This window comes from Trachemys scripta, chromosome 1 (assembly GCF_013100865.1).
Source record: "Trachemys scripta elegans isolate TJP31775 chromosome 1, CAS_Tse_1.0, whole genome shotgun sequence".
NCBI classification, from domain to species: Eukaryota; Metazoa; Chordata; order Testudines; family Emydidae; genus Trachemys; species Trachemys scripta.
The window spans coordinates 74,345,514-74,370,837 of NC_048298.1; the positions used below are offsets into that span (position 1 = coordinate 74,345,514).

Genomic DNA, 25,324 nt, shown 5'->3' on the forward strand with positions numbered 1-25,324 from the left:
TGTAGGGTGGATATGCCAAAATCTAGACTTCTTTCTTCAAGCTTTCTGGAGACAGTGCTTCATGTCTGTGACTAACATGAGTACTGTTTGGTGGGCAGTGGATTTTGGTTTACTCTTATTTTGGTAACTCAGATAAAAATATAAGTCTGTGTATGATTTCCCCAGACAGTATTCTCTGCTATTGTTCTTCTGTTTACTTCATGTCTTTTCTGTTTTCTATTCGACTTCTATGAAACATCCATCAAAGTGGTATCTTAGGTATGTGCACTGCTGCCTCACATTAGGTGTCCAGATTCACAATTCAGGGAAGATAGGCATTCAGCTGCCTACCTTGTATGGAGGGCCCAATCTGGTAAGAGTGCTCAGAGGTTGCCTACCGGATTGGGTCCCATTCAAAATCTGGCCTCAGTACAAGATGATGGTGATGAACTTTGAGCCAAAGTGGTTAGAGTACTCAGCTGGGATGTGGGAGATCTGAGTTCATTTCTCCCCACCCCCTGCCAGAGAAGAAGAAAGGATTTGAACATGGGTCTGCCACCTCTCGGGAGAGTGCTCTAACTGCTGAACCATAGGATTGTCCAGTGTGAAGCTCCCTCAGTCTCTCCTATTGAAGCTGTTCTACTTTGGATAAAGAGTCTTTGGAGCAGAGAGAGTGGATGCTAGGCCTTCCACCTCCCAGGTGAGTGCTCTAATCACAAGGCTTTAGAATCATATTTTCTCTCGCTCTGTCTCCCAAAGACTCTTTAGTATTTGAAGCTGTTCCACTGTGTATAAATACTTAAAAAGTCACAGAGTGAGAGAACGACTGACTATAGCTTGGTGGTTAGGGTATTCACCCAGGAGGTGGGAGGACCCCTGGGCAAGTCCTCCTGCTCCAATCATTCTTCAAATATTTATCCTTACAGGAACAACTTCAGTAGAAGACACTGAGGGAGCCCCATATCAGACTATCCCATAGCTCTGTAGTTATAGCACCCTACAGGAGGGGGAGAATTGAACCTGGGTGAGTCTCTAGCTATTTTGTGTGGAGCGAGGCTCTGGCCTAACAAGAAGCAGCTTAGGCATCTAAGCTGCCTGACTCCAAGAGAGGGGAACCGCTAGCAAAGAGAGACACCTCCCTACAACCTGGATTTAGGCATCTCCTTGCCTAGAGGGCTGGGGTTTATGATACACCTTTGATGTTGGCATCTTCTATTGGATACCTCTAGGCATCTCCCTGTCTAGCATGCTGGCTTTTGTGAATTGTATTCCAAGGTGCCTCTCTCTCTCCTCGTTCATTGTATAGGAGCCTAGATGCCTAACTCAGGCTTAATGAATCACAGTATGTTCCTGTGATTTTTCTAGGTGCCTAAAAGTTACGGGGTTGTGATGCTCAGCATTTTAGTGCCTAAGTACCTTGTGAATCCGGCCTGAGTGCCTTTGCCTTTTCCTCTTCTCTGTATTTTATGGAGTCCTTTTCTGTTTCCTGTCTCCTGTTTTTCCCCTCTCTCCCCTGTCTCTCTTTTTTCTGACTCATTCACCCATCCAGTTGCCATCTTTTCTGTTAAAATCCTCATTCCCTGTCATGTGTCTTCTCTCTGCTAGTCCTGCTGACATGCTGTGCTTTAGTGGTTGGCTGAAATATGAAGTGCTTCCTGTAGTGGGGGAAGAAGTGCTGTAGTATGTCAGAGCATCAACGGAACAAATATATGAATGATAAGTCAGACATGAATGACTACCATATCATGTGTCAGTGCCTTAAATCAAATCTCTGGGGCAAAAGAGACAAGTTAACATTAAATGCAGGATAGAAGCCTCAAAATTCCTAGTATTGCAGTAGCCTACTCTGTTACATTCACTTTATGTACATTATAAGCAGCTCCATATGCATCTGCTTTGGCATGAATAACTGGATGTTCTATATAGAAGGAATTAATGTAATGGAGTAAGCTGTTGAAAGAAAAGCTGTTTCTTTGCTTTAATCCTTCAGCCAATGCAATCTTGAGAATCTTTTTAAGAGTGTGCACTGAGTGCCATTTCCTTTTTACCGATTTCAGGAAGCCTCTGCAATGGTAAGACTGTAAATTTATGTTCTCCTTAAAAATAAAGCAGTGTTTAGGAAAAATCAAAAGAAAAAAGAAAGTTCTTCACAAACTAATTTGTAAGGATTTGTTGATCTAGATATTATGTCCATATCCAATATCAAAAATTGCTCCCCAAAATCATTTTTCAAAATTGAACCTCAAAGCATAAAGAAAATATTTTAAATCCACAAATTAACAACAGGAATTGCTATAGAGCTAAACATTACATATTGTAAATGCATCTGAACACAAAATATCTGAAAACAGGTATCTCTTTTATATACCTGCAAAAGTCCAAGTTTTTTGTGGTTGCAGTGATACAGCTTAGATGGTCTGTTTGTCAGAGGGTAGAGATGGATGGCAGGAGAGAGATCACTTGATCATTACCTGTTAGGTTCACTCCTTCTGGGGCACCTGGCATTGGCCACTGTCGGTAGACAGGATACTGGGCTGGATGGACCTTTGGTCTGACCCAGTACAGCCATTCTTATGTACTTACAAAACTCCCATTGACTTTGGTCTAAGCGGGATCAAATTCAGTGCGAACACATTGATTCTGTAGCATGTTTTTACACCCAGTTGAATGTGGTTTTTTTAAAGGAATTCTAATCAAAATGCTAAAAGGCCTTCTCAGTGCTCTCACTTATTAATACATATTAGTCTCTCTATTAAATGTACATGTCATATGCATTTTTATACTACACTACACTAATGACTGTAATTATGGTTAACTGTATTTCCATTGCAAGCCACTGTCTTTTGGGAATTACAACCTTTCCAGAAGTCCTTAGTGGTAATTAACTACGATATTGCAGTTAATCATTCATAAAATACATTTGGATATAGAATTTTTCTGAATTGGACTGGATTCTATCAAATTCAGTAACCTTTTGTTGCAGATATTTATTTTGAATGTCTAGTATTAGACAATGTTCTTAAGTATTCTCTGCCAGAATATTCAGGAAAAATAGAATGATAGTATAGGACAATAAAGGTGAAGTTTTGTAAGTAAAACATTGTATATTTTTTAAATAATGTGAAAGAAATACAGGAGCTTTATTTTAAGATAAGAATATACATTATAGAACATAAGTTAAATTTTAGTTCTTCGGTCTTCCTACCTGTTAAACTTCAGTTAATGTTAATGAAAAGTTTCCTGGGTAAAGGCAGACATTCAACAGGATTTGGGCCATCATGTAATATTTGGTGAGCAGGTTCTAAATTTCATTTTTACACTGTTTTCGCCTAATCAAGTTTTTAAAAAATCTGTTTTCTGACTGCAAGCCTTTCTGGCTGTCAGTGTCCTACTCCTGCTACAACATTAAATGGGAGCAGAAAGTGGAAGGTATTGCTTGCTTTTTTGTGAATATCTTTTACTTTTGTGTCGTCTTTGTAATTTATATCTTTTTTATGCCGAGGGCTAGTGTGACAAGGTCAAGTGGTATTAAGTTTTCAGTAATGTCCTTTGTCTTTCTGGTTTTAATTTTCTTAGAAAAAGAATTAACAAAGAATGTCAGTAAAAGGAAGGCGATAGATTGACAAGAAAGATTTAAATCGCATAATAATCCCAGCAGAAAAAGGCAGAGCAGGAGTCAAATAGAATTGTCAGTTCATCACAGCATAGCGCTACAACTACCAACATAATCAACACAGCATAAAAAAAATAGTGCATCATTTTGTCTAGGGAACTGAACTCTTAAAATCAGCGTTCACCCAGTCCAACTTTTGTTGATTCTGAGGTACCCGAGCCTGTGTCATGGATTTTCAAGATGCAATATACACTGTTATGAGAAATAAAAGTAGATGCACTATTTGTGTGTCAGTGGAAAAACTACCTTTGAAGAGATTTTTAAATGATATTGTTATTTCATATTAAACCAATTGTTTCTAAGACTGGAAAAAATCTGAAACATTATAATCTAGTTGAAAAAATATGGGCAGAGGATAAATTGGAGTAAGTGCAGATCTTATTGTAAAATGTGACTCAAAAAGAAAAGGCATAGTGAGACACAACTAATATGAATTTTACTACTCTAGAGCTGGTTTTCTGACTTTGAAACTATATTTTTACTTGTAAGCCTCCCTCCCTGTGACTTGACATGGGATGTGAAAATCAGGTTGAGCTCTTTGTGGCTCACATGCACACATCTTCATCAGTAATAAGGATTCTGCAATCAAAACTTGGTTCACAATTCTATTGATGATACATGAACCAGAAAAAAATCCATCTTTCTCTTAGCAGTAATGACTGCAGGAATAACAGTGTGTTTAAAAAGTCATAAAACATATATTTTGGCAATATATGAGCAGCTTTGACTAGCAGGTTGTGAGTCTATAAGTAGATATAATTTTTGCACAAAAAAAAGATTTTTGACCATAGCAGACTCTAATTGATAGGTTCATTTACTTTCCTCCACACAGTACATTCCTTTCGATTGTAAAAACTAATAGTTGCCAACAGTCACAGTGCCATCTGTGATATTTAGGTCTTGTCCATACAAAAACTTAAACCAGGTTAATTAAATGTATGGTTTTTAACTGATTTACCTAAACTAGTGCAAGTTTGTGCATAGACCCTCTAATTTTGTTTTAAGAGTGGCATATTGCAGTTTAGCTTGATCCCTTCTTTTTTTTTTTTCAGGTTTAAGATAAAGCAAAATATAAACTACTCTTAAAATGAAAGAATAGCATTTGCAAACAAATTAGCAATGGTTTAACTAAATCCAGTTAAAAACACACTTTTCATTAAACCAGTGCAAATTTATGTGTAGACAAAGTCTTAGAATAACAGTGCATAGCACAACTGTGGATAAATTTTGATTTTTTTTTAACAGCAATAACTGAAAATTTTCTTTAATTCAGGAAAACTTACTATGTGTTGAGCATGCCCATGCCACACATACTCTCCACATGAGATTTCCTATTTTGGGGACCCCGTATTTTGCCATTTCAGTCTCCAGGGAGAATTCTGTTCTGACTCGTGTATGAAGAGTAATTTTATATCAGTCCTTGTACTTGGCATATCTCTGATAGAGTTTTCTGAGGTAGTGAGATACAGGAGGCTCTACAGAGCTAGTTGACCTCAATGCAACAGCTGATATATGAAAGCATATGCAAGCCTACACGGATATTACTGCTGTGTACCTTTTAAGGTCTAGGAAGCAATTTGAGTGAGTAGAGAAGGGAGATGGAAACAAATAGTGTAAGAGAGGAGAAAACTGAGAAAAAAGAGGAAAAAACAGATTTTCTTATTTCTCCAGATTCCTGGCCCCTTGTTAGTCCCATACTGGTGGTGCTATCTCAAGCAAAGTCATGGTAGTTGAGTCATTGAATGTAGCAGAAGTGTTCACATAATCAGAACTACATAAAAAAAGAATAAAATCTATGAAGCAAAAAGAAAAAAAGAAAAAATCCTAAAGAGAAAATTGTTAGACTAAGCTGAGCTGGTCTAAAGTACTGTGCTGCAACGCCATGCCATGCAGAAGATTAAGATACTATAAAGCACTATAAGCTTAAAAGGAAAACTGCAGCAATTAGTTGTAGCACCTTGGATAGCTAAATGAATAGTTAGTAGGGCTGTCAAGTGATTATAAAAATTAATCACGATTAAACGTGCAATTAATCGTGCTGTTAAACAATAATAGAATACCATTTATTTAAATATTTTGAGTATTTTCTCCATTTTCAAATATATTGATTTCAATTACAACACAGAATACAAAGTGTACAGTGCCCACTTTATGTTTGATTGTAACTATTTGCACTGTAAAAAAAAATAGTATTTTTCAGTTCCCCCATTGCAAGTTCTGCTGTGCAATCTCTTTATCATGAAAGTTGAATTTACAAATGTAGAATTATGTAATATATATATATATATATATTCAAAAACAAAACAATGTAAAACTTCAGAGCTTACAAGTCCAATCAGTCCTACTTCTTGTTCAGCCAATCATGCAGACAAGCAAGTTTGTTTACATTTGCAAGAGATAATGCTGCTTGCTTCTTATTTACAATGTCACCTGAAAGTGACCAACAGGTGTTCATGTGGCACTGTGGCACAAGATATTTACGTTCCAAATGCCCTAAAGATTCATATGTCCCTTCATGCTTCAACCACCATTCCAGAGGACATGGATCCATGCTGATGACTGGTTTTGCTCAATAACAATCCAAAGCAGAGTGGACCAGTGCATGTTCATTTTCATCATCTGCGTCAGATGCCAACAGCAGAAGGCTGATTTTCTTTTTTGGTGGTTCGGTTTCTGTAGTTTCCACATTGGAGTGTTGCTCTTTTAAGACTTCTGAAAGCATGTGCCATACCCAGTCTCTCTCAGATTTTGGAGGGTACTTCAGATTCTTAAACCTTGGATTTAGTGCTGTAACTATCTTTAGAAATCTCACAGTGAAAGTCTTCTTAAAACAAATAACATGTGCTGGGTCATCATCCGAGACTGATATAACATGAAATATATGGCAGAATGCAGGTAAAAGAGCAGGAGACATACAGTTCTCTCCCAAGGAGTTCATTCACAAATTGAATTAATGCTTTTTTTTTTTCTTTAATGAGTGTCATTAGCATGGAAGCATGTCCTCTACATTGGTGGCTGAAGCATGAAGGGGCATACGAATGTTTATCATATCTGGCATGTAAATACCTTGCAATGCTGGCTACAAAAGTTCCGTGCAAAGGCCTGTTCTCACTTTCAGGAGACATTATAAATAATAAGCAGGCAGCATTATGTCCCGTAAATGTAAACAAACTTGTTTGTCTTAGTGATTGGCTGAACAAGAAGTAGGACTGATTGGACTTGAAGGCTCTAAAGTTTTACATTGTTTTTTTTTTTAGTGCAGTTATGTAACCAAAAAAATTTACATTTGTAACTTGCAGTTTCACGATAGAGATTGCACTACAGTACTTGTATGAGGTGAATTAAAAAATACCATTTCTTTTGTTTATCATTTTTAGAGTGCAACTATTTGTAATAAAAATAATAATATAAAGTGAGCACTGTGCATTTTGAATTCTGTGTTGTAATTGATATCAATATATTTGAAAATATAGAAAAAAAATCCAAAATATTTAATACATTTCACTTTATATTCTATTGCTTAACAGTGCGATTAAAACGGCAATTAATTGCAATTAGCTTTTTAAATCACAATTCATTTTTTTGAGTTAATCGCATGAGTTAACTGTGATTAGTGAACAGCCCTAATAGTAAAATTTTATTTATATATATCCCTGACATCGTATTTCAAAACTTATTTCAGCAATATTTGTCCCTACGTCTGACTCAATGAGAAGTGCTGCTTTTTTATTTACATAACTTTTTCTGTTTTGTTTTTAGTTTGACTCAGCTTGCACCCCTATTTTCATGTGTATCTTTGGAAAAGCTTAATATCAGCAACAACTGCTTGTCAGGTGAGTTTGTAAAATGAATTAAACAATATATTTTTGTAAAAATTACCTTTAGGCTTTTTTTAGGAATACAGGCAACCAGCATATTATAAACGTCAATTGTTTATTAAAATATATAGAATGGGGTCTTAAAATGACAGGAGCTATTCTATTCTATGACCACCTTCATAGAATCATAGAATATTAGGGTTGGAAGAGACCTCAGGAGGTCATCTAGTACAATCCCCTGCTCAAAGCAGGACCAGCACCAACTAAATCATCCCAGCCAAGGTTTTGTCAAGCCAGGCCTTAAAAACCTTTAAGGATGGAGATTCCACCACCTCCCTAGGCAACCCATTCCAGTGCTTCACCATCCTCCTAGTGAAATAGTGTTTCCTAATAGCCCTCTCCCCCCCAATCATTTTCCTTCCCCTCCGCTGGACTTTTTCCAATTTGTCCACATCCCTTCTATAGTGTGTGTGGGGGGGACACCAAAACTGGACGCAATACTCCAGGTGTGGCCTTACTAGTGCCAAATAGAGGGGAATAATTACTTTCCTCAATCTGCTGGCAGTGCTCCTACTAATACTGCCCAATATGCCATTGGCCGTCTTGGCAACAAGGGCACACTGCTGACTCATATCCATCTTCTCTTCCACTGTAATCCCCAGGTCCTTTTCTGCAGAACTGCTGCTTAGCCAGTCGGTCCCCAGCCTGTAGCAGTTCATTAGTGTAGTATCTGAGCACCTTCCAGTTGTGTATTAAGTGATGTCGCTAACATCTGTCACATGTGGTTTGTTCTCTCTCTCATCCTTTCTCCAGGGGAAGAATTGTGTTTCTTTCTTCTTTTTTTTTAATGTACATACTGCTATGTGCTTATGTTGAAGAAGGGTTGAAGAAGTGCATCTTGCATTTGGATTAGAAGGTGGTGAAGTTTGTGAGTTCATTTTGCCATCTCAGATGGGGCCCCCCGAGATAGCTCTTTCTTCCACACAGAAAAGTATTACTCTTATGATAGGAAGATTCATTATTCTTCAGGAGCATTTGTTGGTCAGACTTCATCCCAAAGCTTCTAATGATCTTTGAGATATGCTGGGCCTAGGCTGTTGAGCACTTCAAAGATAAGGACCATTATTCTATGGGAAGCCAGTGTAGGCAGCAGAGGACATGTTTGACATGCACACAGTAGCCTATGTTGCTAAGGAGATGCTTGTGTGCTGTACTACTTGTAGTTTCCCAAGGGCTGAGTGCTTGCACTGCTGTAGTCCAGATGAGAGGCGAGGAAGGCTTATGTAACTGAAGCCAGCAGCATGGAATGGAGTTTCCTATCCAACTAGAGTTGTTAGAAGGTGTTTTTATTCATGTATGTTGCTATGTGAGAATTTAGAATCAGAGTGAGGAATCTGGGAGCACTGCTCACCTACAGACTGACTTCACCAACTGAGGGTGTGTACCTTCAACCAAAGGAGATTGAACTATGTCTGCAGACTCCTCAAACTGCTTTCCTCTCTCTATCAGCATAACCTCTGTAAAGTTCTTTTTCAACCAGTTGATCTTAATCCATGAGATGATCTCATCCAAGCACTGGGGCATCTTAGTGGTAGGTCATATATGGTGAAAAATAGGTAAAGCTGTGTGCCACCTGCATGCTGCTGGCTAAAGAACAAAAAACCTAGACATGAATTTCTGCTATATTCCAAACACTGAAGAGGTATCTTGTAGCTTTTATTCCACAGACTCAAGCTGGAATTGTATACCATCAGCTCTATTTGTAGTAGTCAGTGTTAGTTGTGCATTTCCAGCTATAATGCAAAGGATCATAATTTAATGTCAGTGCTCTTTAGATGCAGGAAATCTGGAAAGAAGGAGTACATCATCATTCTATGTTTTGGGATGTTCAGATGCCTTGTTGTCCTCACCTGTATTTCTAAATGTAATAGCATAATGTTTGATCAAATACCTATTTATCTAGATATTTCAGGTATTTCCAGACATATTCAGGTAAACAGGTGACTACTTTATAAGACAACAGAAATGTTTGTACACTTTTGCTGAATGTTATGATTTCTGTTCAATTGAATTTTACTTGAATATACTCTATACTAGAGCTGGTTGAAATTTGAGAAAGCCTTTTCACAAAAAAGTTTGGACAATTGTCATTTTGTTTCTAACAGGATCCACAATAACGGAGAGTTTGTTAATGATACTACTTTACTATAATTGTTTGCTTTTACACATGTCTGCACCTTAATTATTCAGTATTATATTTACTTTTTCTTCCCTAATGTAATATAGACCTTGAGAGTGTCATCATATGGTTTAGTGGATGTGAAAAACTAAATGAGTTGTCACTCAATGGAAATCCAGTTCTCCAAGAAAAAAATTGGAGGTAAGATAAACAATTAATTAATCCTTACAATATATCCATTGCTCAACAAAATCTAAATCAACCAAAGTTCACACATAGCCAGATAGTAAATAAATCTTAATATTTAAGTTAGCTAAATAGTAATTTTATAAAAATCTGGAGGTTGCAATCAATACATTTATTATTCATTTTATTATTCAGAATATTATATCTGATCATTTTTGAAATCTAAATATTATAAATACCTCCACCCAACAAATGAAATTATCCCTCAGCTCTCCTGCACACACTGGAAGTGCAGGGTTAGTATACATTTCTGCATTTAGGCTTGTGGTAACATCAGCAAATGTTGATATTTTTATAGGTGATCTGATTTTTTTTTTCTTGGTGTAAATGCTGGTATTTTTTTAAGTTAGATATTGTTGTGAAATAATATCCAGAGAGTCATCATCCTTCTAGGGATTCTAATTTTAGGCAAAGATTAAGGCTTGAGCTTATATGATCAGGGAAAACTTATAGTGGTAAATATTAATCTTTCTCTACATTTCCTGAATGTAACAAAGACTTGGGTAAATAGCTGGCAGTGAGATTAGTTATGAAGAGCTGTGCAGGGCTTGCCAGCTGTGGGAGATATTCATTTCCCCTTTTTGTTTAGAGGGATGCATTTTGCATCACTCACTAACCTCAGATTTGGGGCTGTCTTCCAGTTTATGACTATGATGGTTAATTGTCTGGGCAGCCTGCCTGTGGGTAGGTGTTCACTGCAAAAGCAAACACTTTGTTCTTAACTCAGGTTAAAATATCAGTGAAGATACAGCACACAGTTTTTAATTTGGGTTAGCAGCTTGAATTCAACCAGCTTTAATACAAGTTGCTAACCCAAGTTGCCATGTCTTTGATGCAGTTTTAACTTGAGTTAGCTAATGTGAGTGAGCTAACTTGAATGAAGAACATACCTTTTTTTGCACTGTAGACATACCCACTGTTGCAGAGAACATGCCTACTGCAGGCCTCAATAATGATAAAAGTATGAATCAATAAAACGCTAGAAAATACTGCCAGATGGCAAGCTGAGACTACCTTCTACTTTTCAAACAGTTCTGCTGTTACCATTCCCTCATCCTATTTACCTGCTTCATCTATGTGTTGTTTCTGGTTGTGAGCTTAGCTTCTGAGCTCTCTAGGACAGGGACTGCCTTCCTGTTCCATGTTTGTATGGCACATAGCACAATGGGGTTATGATCCTGGCTGGGGCTCAGAGCCTGACTGACATGCCTGGACAACCAACCCCACACCTATAGTAACATGCACATAGCTAAGACCATTCAGACATGTGTACCCAGGCCACACTAGTAGACCCAGGCCACACTAGTAGTGTTTTGGGGAAGGTAAGGGAGTTGACTTCAAGCAGCAAAAGAAGGCCCAGCCCCTTCGCTTGTCCTTGAGAGTAGGGCGAAAAAAACACTCTGTTTTGCTTCTCGGCAAGAGGAATGCAGCTGATCAGAAGTACCCAGCTTTATGGGGTGCTGCCCACCAAAATCTCTGCTATCAGCAACAGACAGAAAGAGAAGCCAGTTCCCTAACATAAGTAATCGCCCCCCACAAACTGGAATGAGCAGATAGAGAGAAAAGTCAGCATGCCCTATTCTGTAGAGAGGGAACTCCCAGATTACCTTGTCCAGTGGAAGACTGACTGTCAGCATCAGTCACTAGGCTTCTTGTGCACCAGGAGTCAAGGGAAGGCCAGGGTTTCAGCAACCCAGACCCTGCTTCCCTGCCAGTCTAGCTTGTAGTGAGATTTCACAACTATGAGTACAGTGGTACTGCATGTAGGTGGTTAGGAAAGAGGAGAGTTTAGACCCTGGTCTGTGTGTGCACAGAAAGGTGGAGGTGCATAGACGTGAAAGAGCATGTCAGTATCACCATGTACCAAAATGCTGGGCAGGCCAGAAAAATTCATAGGATTATCTGTAAATTTACTTGCTTCAGTAAGCCTTTCAACACCAGAAATATGCCAACCACCCTAAAATTATTTTAAAATCTCATCTTGCGCTTGTCAAGTTATAAATGGACACTTACACCATAGTAAATGTATGTGAAAGGCAGTATTGTGGTGTTTGGGGAGTGTTTTTTGGAGGGAAGATTTGTTTCCCTGGCACTTAGTATGAGTGTAAGGTGCTGAGTTAAAGTTGGATCCTGCCTGATCCTGCCAATTTTTGGACTCGAGCACCTTGCCCTCCCTTTCCTTTCCTTCCCTTCCAACTCTGAATTCCGCTGCTTAAAAGGAGAACAGTTTTCACCACCACAGTTAAATTTGGGGCTGGGAGGAACCCTGGCTCATCCCAATACAAAAATTTGAGCCTGGATGCTGGATTCTGCAGTCCTTTTGTGTTCAGAGATTTATAACTTGGATGGGGGTGAGAGGGAATGAGTCTGGATAAAAAGAATTGGAAAAAGTTCATGACTTCAGCGTTGGTTTTATGGAGACATTCTGTTTCCTTCTGATTTCTTTCCTTCGCAGTGAAGGACTCTGAAGAGTCATTGAAGGTATAAGTGAGCAAATAGCTGTCTCTCTTCACTTGTAAAATTGTTGACACAAAGCATGCTTTCCCTACCCACAACTCTTTGGTCTTAGATACACTCCTGCAAACAAACTAGTATGACACTTCTAAATGAATGAAGTAGGAACAGTAGAGGGTATACTGTGAAAGAGAACTGTGATGTACATACATACATCTCTTTACAATAGCCACTGATGGGGGGGAACTGCATAAAAATGGGCTGAATTCTGCACTGTTTATTTGAGGAAAATTCTTATTGATATCAATGGAAACTTTGCTCAAGCAAGGACCCCAAAATGTAGCCCAACATTTCTGGATTTTTAGTAAAATGCTGTATATTTTCATAAGTTTGCCAGAGTGTGGCAGTGGTTACTTCAAACTTATTCTCCCTTCTAATTAGCATTTTTTCCCAACTCCAAATAAAATTAAAGAACATGTCTTAAAATGTTTTATAGCTTTATAAAGTTAAACACACAAATTAAGATCTTTTAGTAGAGTACTTACTGCTTCATAAAAAGAGTGAGCATTGGCCTGTTCTGGCACAGATGTTTGTCACTCAGATATTTCACAGCATACCTATCATTTCATCTCTGTTCTCTTTCTGAAATGGTGTACAAATTTAAATTGTCAGGTTTACTAGGTTCCATCTCTTTGAGTTACTGCAATCCCTGTCATAATCTCAATAGAACACTTTTATGATATTTCCAGTGTGTGATTGCTGTGAAATGCTTCTTAAAAAGTAGTTTTCATTTGACTAAACATTGAGAAAACAATATTTGATTATGGATTTTTCTATGCAATGGTATATAGGACATAAGAACGCCGTACCAGGTCAGACCAAAGGTCCATCTAGCCCAGTATCCTGTCTACCGACAGTGGCCAATGCCAGGTGCCCCAGAGGGAGTGGATCTAACAGGCAATGATCAAGTGATCTCTCTCCTGCCATTCATCTCCAGCCTCTGACAAACAGAGGCTAGGGACACCATTCCTTACCCATCCTGGCTAATAGCCATTCATGGACTTAATCACCATGAATTATCCAGTTCTCTTTTAAACGCTGTTATAGTCCTAGCCTTCACAACCTCCTCAGGTAAGGAGTTCCACAAGTTGACTGTGTGCTGCGTGAAGAGGAACTTCCTTGTATTTGTTTTAAACCTGCTGCCTATTAATTTCACTTGGTGACCCCTAGTTCTTGTATTATAGGAATAAGTAAATAACTTTTCCTTATCCACTTTCTCCACATCACTCATGATGTTATATACCTCTATCATATCCCCCCTTAGTCTCCTCTTTTCCAAGCTTACGAGTCCTAGCCTCTTCAATCTCTCCTCCTAGTTCTTCAGTTGTGGCTGAGATGTGCTTAGTATAACAGTGTGGGGGAGAGAAGCGGACAAAGTATTAAATCTCAGGCTTCAGAAACTGAGCCAGTCTCAGGTGTAAAGCAGAGCAGCTTCAGGGACACTGAGGGCCATCCCAGCAGCTGAGGAATACGGGCAACCAACTGTGCACATTTTCCCTGCCCACATCCCCTAGACTGTGGGAGGGTTGTCAGAAAGCCTCTATAACAACTTTGTACTACCCAAGGATTATTCTATAGTTGGGAAATCTTTAAGGGGCTGGATCTGCCATCTTTCTGGCTGCTTTGTGGGATATGAAGCAGCCAGAATGGGCACCAGGATCTGGCCCTATAATGTGGGGTGATCTTTGCTTTCACTATATGCTTGTTGCCTTTAATGGACTTCTTTGCCCAGGAGTTGTATCTCACTCCTTCGTATGGGATTTTAAAACTGGCTGAAAACCTATTCCATAAATAAGCTGCATATTTTTTCTTGGGGTAGTCCAATAATATTCCATAAAACCTGTATTTTAATTTGGAGAAGGAGCCTTCTCAAGGTTACTGCCTCCCCCTGTAGCATCTCCTGAAGCAGTGAGTCCTTGTTGATCCCTTTTCCTACCACCTTCTACCCCCATAACAGGAAAGGGCACTGTGCTGACCTTCCTCCCCCATCCCCGCCCATCACCTACAGTGGTGTTTGTTTTTGCTCCCAATGCATGTACATTTTCCATAGTTAAATGTAAAGCACATCTTCGTTTTAAATCCGTGTTTTGAAAGTGAATGTCTATGAATGCCAGCTAGGTGGGGTGATAAGAAGTCATACACTCCAGCCAAAGTTCCTGGTCTATTGTAACCCAGGGTATTTGTTTCCTTTGCCATCCTCTGTCTATATTCTCTGTCATGCTTTAACCGTGCTACCTCACAAATGATGTAGCATAAGCCTTTGCCATTAAGTCCTCGTACTTGAACAAGGAAATACAACTCTCTCGCAAATTACGCTCACATAACTGCAAAAGATTGCTCTTAAAATTTTGAGGCACTTTAAGTCTGCGGGGTTTATTCTCATCTTTTTTTGTTCTTTTTGCCCCCTTTCTCTGACTGTTGTTCCCTAAAGAGCCAAGTAAATAAATCAACAAAATCCCCTTTCCAAATCTTTTCCTTAACCTTTTTAGACAGATGATTCCTGAGCGGCCAGTCTGATCCTGCATCAGATCCAGAGTTCTTTCATTTAACTTTCTGGCCTGGTAGCTTCAAGAGAAAGATGGCAGGCCTGGAATCCAACTTTTGTCTTCTACATGATAGGGCAGAATAAACTATTGAGTCAATAAGCTGTCCCTATTACTCAACTTTTTAAGTGAGCCATTTAGTTGATTCAGAGAAGCTTTAGATTGACCAGAGTAATTTAAACTGTTCTTTCCAAATAAGGGCATCTAGTATTTATTTGGGAAAGTATTACTTATATAGAATAGCTCTAGGGATAGAAAAGAGATATTAAGCCCATTAAAAATGTCAGTATTCTGGGTTGAGATAACAAGGGAACTTTCAGATAAGATATGAGTAATGTAGTTGATTATGATTTTGACTAGGAACATTTAAAAAAAAAAAGAGCTTAGCAATTGGATCCTGGCCTGGCTTGTATTGTTTATCAAAAGTGATATCACAAGGCAGTGGAATATGTAGCAGTGTTTGAGGGTTTATTTTTTAAAATTATTTTAAAAATATATTATTGTCATTGATAAGCTCTTCTTGGAACCATAGATTGAAATATTTCTTAACTTCTTTTCTTCTTTGTTTTCCTGGTCTCTGGGACCAATCTTTCCAATCCACAGAAATATGCTGCTAGTAATGTTCTTGTGTTTTCCTACTTTTGCTGCCCACGAGCCATAGTCCCTCAAGTGCAGTACCACGTGACTGTATATAGTAACCTTCAGTATGATCATTTCAGTATCTGAGTAAACATTTACTTTGACATTCATTAACATTCATTTCTGTAATCATTTTTTTGTTCTTTTCTCAGTTCCTTGCATAACTTCAAGCCAGTTAAACACAAAACTTTATGCTTCAGTATTACAGTATTACCACAAGCTTCCCCAATGCAATGACTTGCCATTTTTTTACTTTATTGGTGTGAGAAATTCAGGGTTTTGTTTTGTTTTGTTTTTGTTTTTGTTTTTTGCATGTGGTATATAAAGAGAGAAAAATATATATGCATATTTTCTCCAGTAGGAGATCTTTTAGCAAACTTCAGGTTAGTATTCAAGTGGAAAAACATGTGTGCACGTTTTTGGAATTTGAAGCTTTCAAACAGTAGCAGAAGTAGCTGTAAATACATGTTTATATTATTTAATGCATAGATGTATTTACACTACTGTTAATTAATGCAAGTACTATTTAACATTCTTCAACATATGACATTTTAGTAAAGCTCACATTTACGTTTCCACTGTTTTTAATTTCTGATGTCTCATAGAACTAATTTCTTCCTCAGACATTACTCAGGAAAAAGAAATTACTTCTGAATTCCTATTAACTTTAAGAACTGATACCTCAGGTTCTTCTCTTAGATCATTTGACCCAATAGAGCTTTTATGATTGGACAAGAGATTCATTTATCTAAAGGATTTAAAGGCTGGGATAGTATAAAATATGGATTTGTTGAATACAGCATTAACTATAACTTCAGGCAATATGTTCCAATGAACTTTACGTAACCCCTTGATACCAACAAAGGAATTAGTTGTAAAATTTTCCAATCGGTTTCCTACTTTCATGTCCAGCCAGCGATAACACCGACAAAACTGAAGTACTAAGAAATTGCTTTTTAAAAATTAAACCCTGGGATCAGTCTGAGCGCTCCTAGGGGAATGTGTTTCACTGCAGTAATGATTAATAGAGCCTCTTAAGTGACAGAATATTCACCAGGAAGTTTTCACTAAATGAAATATTGACTCAGCCCTTCACCAGGAGAAACCCAGCTGGAAAAACTAGTGTTGAGATCCCATAGCTCGAAGATACACTACTTCCAGCATTAATCAACTTGATATGGCACTTTTTAAATGTATCATTATTCAACATTGGCTCTTCACTACAAGCTCAAGGCCAGTGTATCTAAAATGATCCTTTTATTTCAAGTATATTTTAGACAGTATTATATTTGCCATAAAAAGGAGGGCGTGGGGGGGGGTAATCTTTATATCTGCATCAAATAGCACTGCTGTTGTAAAGACTTTTGCCAATCTGTGTTTTGGATAATGTAACTCAGCCATAGAAATTTGCTCGGATTTGAAACTTGGCATATATGATCTCAGCTAAGTAACATTATTTTCTTTAAATATGGGGGTGGTCAAGGAATCCTTTGGTTCTGAAGGATTATGTAATGTAGTTTTAACTGATGGCAAAGGTGCCTATAGTGCAGAATAGGCTTTCTTTAATGTGTGTTATTTAAATCTAAATAAAGGAAAAGCTAATTCAGACTTATTTAAAATTCTCTGCATTAAGATATACTACTTTGCCAATTTAAGCTATTTTTTGCTGTTTGATAACTTGAAAAAAATTTTAATTGAAAATAAGGAATATCGGACACAATACATATTGTATTGTCCTAAATAAATATTTAAAATACCATGAGGTTTAATTGGTGAATTAGACACACATAAAAAGTGTTCTTAACATCTGTGTGCCAGATTATCCCTTGCATGTGAAAGGGCTGCCCAGGAAATTCATTAGCCCTCCCCCCTCTGATTTCACTGGTACAACCTCCTTTCTTATAGGATGGACTTTATGCTATGAGAGGCATTATTAATCCCATAGTCTATTAAGTCAGATGTTACACATTTCTGAATATTTTTTAAAATACATCTTTTAGAAAACTAAAAATGAATTCCAATAGCTATCTAAGGTGTTTTTTTTTAAAGGGGGTGAATTAACCCAGTCCTGTTCTATTGAAGTCAGTGGGAGTTCCATTTAGGTATATATAGAAGCAGGGACCTATCCTAGTGACTAGGATTGGAGCAGGAGCCATCCCTTAATTCTCATAAAAATGTGTGATTAACGGCACTAGAATTTGCAAGTTCCGTGCTATTTTCCTCTCATTCATAACTTGCAACACCCCTGCTGTTCCACATGGACTTTCCTGAGACTGTGAGTCAGGTTGAATTGTCTTGTTTTTGTTCTGTATACAAATGGAGAGAGAGATGAGATTGCAATGCCATTTTCGTTCGCGGTCTATGCAGTATTTGAATTTGTCTCCAAAAGTATCAGGTCAGCCAGTGCTGCTTTATTTTATTGTTCGTTACTCCATCATGATTTAGTTTTCTGTATTGCCTTCTAATCAGTTGCCTATGTTTAAAACAAACCACAAAAATATTTCAGGTACTCATGGAGTTATTAATGGTAATGGATGACATCTTGGCCCTTTTGAATCAGAAATTTTTGTCACTGACTTCAGTGTGGCCAGGATTTCACCCAGTGTCTATATACCTAAAAAGTATTAAGAATTGCTGCTAATAAATGATTTCTTATGTTAATTTTGTGGTTTCCATAAGAGTAAATATTGCTAGTAATAAACAGTAAATAAATATCAAATAAGGTATAGTAATTTTATGTAAACATTTTCATGTATACCAAAATGTTTAGTAAAATAACATACTTAAAGGTCAATCTCTTTATGTAGTTGTGATGGGTATTTCTAGACTCTGGATTCTAAAATGCAAGTTTTTCCTTAATGCTAATGATGGATTGTTTTCTCCTCTTTTAAAAGGTGTTCCCTACTTAAAATACTTCCTAGTTTGCAATTTCTTAATGGTGAAAACCTAAATTCTCCTGCAAAACTCTCAACTGAAAGAATCGAAGAGTCAAAACCAGGAAGCTTTTTGAAATTTTGTCAAGCCCAGATTGAAGAAATTAACTTAATAAAAAAGAAGACCATTGAACAAGGGTAGATATCTGAAATCTTTTTATGCAAATATAATTATTTTCAAAAGCATGCTTTTTAAAATGTTAAGTCTTTAGGATACTTCCTCATTGTTTTCCTGTATTTTACTTAAAATTTTGTCTGGGAATATAAATTACGTTAAGAATGAGAGTATATATTAGTAATTTTAAACAGAAAGAGCATTACAATGATGTTATAATTATCCTCAAAATAAGCTTACAAAGCCAGGTCAGAGTTAAGGTTAAATTTAAGAGATCCAAACATGTCAAGGCCTTCAAACAAGTTTAAGTCTATCCTCTAAGGGCCGATTCAATCAATACATTTTAGTATTTGTGGCCCAAGATTAGAATAAATTGATTTTTGTTAAAGGCACATTGAGGTTTTTTTCCATATTAGTTTTTCTTGGGTGTGTTGATAATACTACAAATGATTGGAGGTACATAGGTAAAAGCTCAAAGTTTTTATAAGGAAAGACTGTGGTCTTCAAAGTCTCTGATACTTCCAGACTTGATGCTTGAGCAGCAGACCTGTGGTAAATTTTTCTTAAATAAACGTATGGGATTGAGATTGTCTTGCAAGGAGATAATGTAGAAGTATGGAGAAAACATCTTCCCCAGAATAACTTTTAAAAAGATAACATAAAGCAGGTAATACTGAGGCAGGTAACAAATTAATTGGTCTTGGGCCAACCAAAAGTTTCCTGTTTGATCATTATTAATTTAGTTCTGATACATACTCCAAGAAATGGATATATCAATTCAAATAATTCACTTGTCTAGCACTGAAATGTCAAGTCCTTTTAGAAACCAAGAAGCTGGTCACTCTGTGTGCGTGTGGGTGTATACGCTTGCATAAATAAAATGTACAGTATTTGTTAACAGACATCCTCCTACTATATATGTTGCATAAACAGCTTTTTTTCTTTTTTTCAAATTTGTTACAAGTTTATTTTTGCACAGGTTTTTCTATGTTTGCTTTATTTTGATAAGGGATCTTATTGGAGCTTTTGTTGTGCTGATTAATCTCTGGAATCACTCAGTGTTTTCATTCTGGGGCAACATCTACATTTCCGGGATGAGACCTTCATGCATTGTCTGTAGTGATTATCTTATTCCTTACTAGGGGTTACAGATTTGTTAACATAAAATATTTGTGATATGAATTCTGAACTGCATATTATTACAATAAGGTATCTTAAAATAGCCCATACAAAATATCTATTTGTTTTTTAGCTATTTATCGGAAACACACTTTTGTGTATATTTCATAAAATTATACAGAAATCCGTGATCTGTGTTTCTCATTCCATTCATGAGTTCTTTGGTATCTTGCATAGGGATAGACTCTTCAGTTCAGGAAAGTACTCAAGCCTATGCTTAACTGTAAGTGGGTGAATATTTCCACTAAAGTTAATGAGCCTACCCATATACTTGAAGTTAAGTGCTTGCTTAAGTGCTTTGCTGAAACAGGCCCAGATAAATCAGGAAACTATAAATCTTTCCAAGCCTTTCTGTGACATATTAGCACCTTTACATTAAGGACTGTAATAACTTCTTAAACCAGAAAATAACTCTTCTTAATGTTAGGTAGTCTCTGAAGGGCTTTAGATATCTACCATTTAATGGTTCACAAGGTTTAGTATTAAAGGTTCTTCACTCAAAACAAAACATTTTACCCATGTTTGTTACATGTATTCTCTCATATCATGAGGTGTATCTGAGTTGTCTTGCTATATTTACAGATTATTATTCTAGTTTCCTATATGAGTAATTCTGTCATGCTAACTCTTCTTACATTGTGTGTTGAAGATTTGGGTGTGTTATTTTGCAGAGATATTCTCACTACTTCTTCAAGTGCTTGCTCATGTCAATTCCAATTAGGTATGTGTGCACTGAGTGCATAGTAGCCAGAAGGTTTTTTTCCTAACAGTACTCCTGAGGTTGGCTCAGGTGCCCCCTGGAGTCACGCCTCTATGATGCGATATATAGGGCTCTGCCGACCCGCTCCCACTTCAGTTCCTTCTTTCCACCTGTGACAGTTAGCCAGAACACTTGTTCTCTCTTGCTTCGGTAAGCTTTCTCCCTAGTAGTCTTCAGACTATTTTTTCTGTAAATAGTTAGAACAGTAGTTAGTAGTTGTAGTTAGTTTAGTCATTATATAGTTAGAATTCCAGTAAGGAATTGTTCTGGTGGTACTCCCCATTCCACTCATCCACAAGGTGCTACTCAAGGTTTGGAGGGACAAAGCCTCGGTAATATTGATAGCTCCATGTCAGCACTGGTACACATCTCTTCTGAAACTGTCAGTGGAAACTCCGATCACTCTACCGCTTCTCCTGGACCTGATATCTCAGGACCACGGCCGTCTTCAGCACCCCAACCGTGAATCTCTCCACTTCATGGCTTGGAAGCTCCAGGGCTAAACCTGATGGAGCTTGCTTGCTCTGATCCAGTTAGGGAAGTCCTCCTTGGCAGTAGGAAACCGTCTACTAAGGCCACCTATCTAGCCAAATGGAAGAGATTCACAATTTGGTCATCGCAGAAATACACATCTTCTGCGCATTCGACAGTACCTTTTATCTTGGAATTCTGCACCTGAAACTGTAAGGGCTTTCTGTGTCATCAATAAAAGTCCACTTGGCCACCATTTCCGCCTCTCACCCAGGTGTGGTGGGCCAGTCAGTCTTCGCCAACCCAATAGTTGGATGCTTCCTTAAAGGACTTGAGAGGCTATACCCTCAAGTACAACAACTGATCCCGGCCTGGTTCTTTCCAGAGTATCGGGACCCTCTTTGAGCCACTAGCGAGATTTTCTTTGCTTTGTCTCATGAAAGGGAACATTTCTGGTAGCAATAACATTTGCCAGGAGCGTATCCAAGATTAAGGCCTTAACATCTGAACCTCCTTACACAATCTTCTATAAGGACAAGGTTCAGCTTCGGCCACACCCAGCCTTCCTACCGAAGGTCGTCTCCCAGTTTCACTTTAATCAGGACATTTTTCTTACAATCTTTTATCCCAAGCCACATGCAAACAGCCAGGAACAAAGACTTCACTCTTTGGGTGTTCGCCGGGCATTAGCCTTCTATATTGAACGGATGAAGCAGTTTTGAAAATCTACTCAACTATTCATCAAAGTAGCAGACAGAATGAAGGGGATCCCAGTCTCTTCTCAAATAATTTCTTCATGGATTACCTCAAGTATCTGAACATGCTACGATCTGGCGAAAGTACCTGCCCCCATGCTGACAGCACACTTCATGAGGGTGCAGGCTTCTTCAGTGGCATTCCTGGCCCAGGTTCCAACCCAGGAAATGTGCAGGGCTGCAATGTGGTCCTCAGTCCACACCTTTCCCTTGCATTATGCCATTACTCAGCAGACTAGATACAATGCAGCCTTTGGCAGAGCGGTGTTTCAATCAGCAAACCCATGAGCTCTGACCCCACCTCTGAGTTCCTGCTTGGGAGTCACCTAATTGGAATCGACATGAGTGAGCACTCGAAGAAGAAAAAATGGTTACCTACTTTTTGTAACTGTCCTTTGAGATGTGTTACTCATGTCCATTCCAAGACCCACCTGCCTACCCCTCTGTCGGAGCAAGGCCAACAAGAAGGAACTGAAGTGGTGGCGAGTCAGCAGGGCCCTATATATGGCGCCATGGAGGTGCAACTCCAGGGGGCACCTGAGCTGACCCGATGGGTACTGATAGCAGAAAAACCTTCCAGCTACTGTGCACATGACGTGCACACACCTAATTGGAATGGACATGAGCAACACATCTTGAAGAACAACAGTTATGAAAGATAGGTAACCATTTTTTCTATACATGATAGTCAGTATATCCTAAATGGAGTGTCTATCCTCTTCTGTTTCAAATTATATGCACGTATTATGTGGGCTTGCAGTGGAAGAATCACCTCATCAAGAGTCAACTTTGTCCTACCTTAACCACCTTTTAAACTAGTAACACCTTCCTTCTTTATTGTGTAAGTTCGGGATTGGAAGGGTTTTGTTTTTTTTTTAACCTTTATCTGTAGCAAACTCTGCAGATGAGGCCTGTAGAAGGTCCATTTAGTTTGTGTTTACAGTTCATTTTGTCTGACCGTTCCTGGGTTCTAGGTCATACTACCTGATTACTTTTCAGGGCTATAGTATTTAGATGTATTCTTATTTTATGTGTTCAGGTTTCTCTCTGGTTTCCAGAATGTGTTCACACTGCATGCTCTTATTCTTACAGCACACAGTAAGAGTTTTCACATCTCCATAGCCAGCTGTATTTTTAATTGTGATTCTTGATTTCAGTTTTGCAGATGAAGCACTGATGCTTCCTCACCACTTTACCACTTGAAGCAATGTCTCCTTGCTAAAAATTTTGCCTACTACTTATTTACCATGTAGAGAACTTTATAGTGTCCTCAACTGTGGATCTATAACTAGTACCTCAATAAGCAAATCACTTTCCTGCAAAGTGACTACAGACACTTAGGACTGCTTCAGCCCTCAATAAGGATGGGAAATATCAATTGCTGGTGTATTGGGGGAGGATACAACAAAATTCTAAAGCTATGGCAGTTCCTGCCATAATATAGCACTATGCACCCAAAATTTTGGATATATTTGAGAAGAGCGATTACAAGTAGATAATTCTCATGTCCAAATTTTGTTTCACAATTAATCTTTAGTTTAACTATCTTCTATTGTCAATGATATCTGAAGATCCTTTAAAAATTTGACCCTTAGTAATTTTTAAATTTAAAATTGTAAATTGGAAATGGATGAAACAACTCTTATGAAATTTGGTTTAAAGAAGTATTCACTTGGGTTACAACCCTGTATGTTATATTTTTTGGCCCAAAGCACATTTTATGGATGATTTAAAAACCATTGAAAAGTGCACTTAAAAAAACACACACAAAAACTCCTAAACAAAACATACCTACATAAGCCTAAACAGCACAGCTATTATACTTACATACTGCGATACTTTTTCCAAGTTGACTGACTTAATGTAACGTTGAATAAGAACAGACTGAAAAAAGAGCAAGCTTCTTGTCTGTTTCACATCTCACTAAGTTATGAGCCCCTGTAGGTACGACCTCAGCTATGTAATCTGCCAAAAGTAATCACTGGTTGGTTCTCTAATCCATGTTTCATATACCACTGCTGCTCAAATAAATTGTCTGTGCAGTTTCTGCTTTCGAATGTCTTGTTTTTACCATGCTTAAGAATTATGTTTTTTAAAAATTAAATTTCTGTGTTCTAATAATGACTGCCATGTAATCTTTTGACACTTACTAATAAATAGCTATATTAAGAAATACAACACTTCAGTTTCAGTAATAGATACTGATGGAAGTTGAAAACCTTATAAATAGTAACTATTTAAAATAGTGAAAATGACAGGCAAGCTCTGTTACGGGAATGTGAAAGAAGAAATATAAACAGTAAACTCTTTTATGTATCTGTAAGGGACTTTTGTACTTTGTAGTTGAATAATAATGATACTTCTATGTGTTTCCTCTATGCAGAATTATTTTACTACGCAATTACAAACAGAATCTAATGTAATGTCTGAGTGTACAGTCTGCATATACTGTTTGTCACAACTCATATTTCTTTTAAACACAGAATTGTGTAATAATTCTTTATTAAAGCAACATACGCTGAATACTGAAACCTGATATAATTTAGGTTCAGGAAACTAAGTCATTCTACACTATCAGATGGCATGGTGCATTATTAGTGTTTATATTGCCAGCATTGGTGAAAGGGTGCTTTTAAATATGTACTTGTAGGGTAAAGATCCAGATACTAATAAGACATTTTTGCCAGAGCATTACTAATGCCTACATGTATTTTTGCAAAACTGCCATCTAGCATGTTAGGCAAAGTCTTTGATGGCTTGTCAATAATAGTTGTAGTAGTAAAGTCCATTTGTTTCTGGCTGACATCTGGTGACATCATAGCAGAATTTTCAGAAGCCTTTTCAATCCATCGCTAACTTCACACACACAGCAGCTGAACTCCTAGTGATCTGCTGCAAATCTTCTATCCATCTTCTCATTGGTTGTCTTTTACTATAATGATCCATCACTATTGCTTTCATGATAATTTGTTCGAGGGTATTTTCATGTCTGTGTTGATTTGATCACAAAATATAAGTTTTCACCTGTTGATTTCCAAGAGCCAAATCCGCTTCTCTCTGATAATATTTTGAATGTAAGTGCTTTTTTTTTGTCTGCGGCATTAGTTTCCCAGGATTCATATCCATAAGTATCTAAAGTTCACCAGTTGCATCTCAAAGTGCATGGAAGTTCGAGTTTTTCCACACTTTCATATAAAGACAATGGCTGAGTGATCCATCTCTAATCATCTTCTGATTTCTTTGGAGCAGCCTCCTTGGTTGGATATGTATGATCCCCAGATAATGAAATTGCAGCATTTCTCCATTTTTAATAGTCTTTTTAGACTTTATTCTCTTTTAGACCCTCACTAGATATTGAGGCTTGTTGGTTGGAGTCTGTGTTTTGTTATGTTCTACTCTAGATTCAGAAATATTTAGTACCATCTTTACTTTGTCTTGCTTAGTTCCTATTTTACTATCGATTCATAAGGTTATTGGTGTATAAAATAAAATAGACTCATCCTCCAGAATTTGCTGCACT

General features: G+C 37.6%; 1 protein-coding gene across 1 annotated transcript in view; it reads left to right on the top strand.

The window, feature by feature from the left end:
* LRRIQ1 (leucine rich repeats and IQ motif containing 1) overlaps positions 1–25,324 on the top strand; it is a 151,979-nt gene that overhangs the window by 29,592 nt on the left and 97,063 nt on the right. The window contains exons 12-14 of the mRNA XM_034772340.1: positions 7,412–7,485; positions 9,757–9,850; positions 18,486–18,662. Of these exons, the coding sequence (XP_034628231.1) occupies positions 7,412–7,485; positions 9,757–9,850; positions 18,486–18,662 (345 nt within the window). The remainder of the gene's footprint in view (positions 1–7,411; positions 7,486–9,756; positions 9,851–18,485; positions 18,663–25,324) is intronic.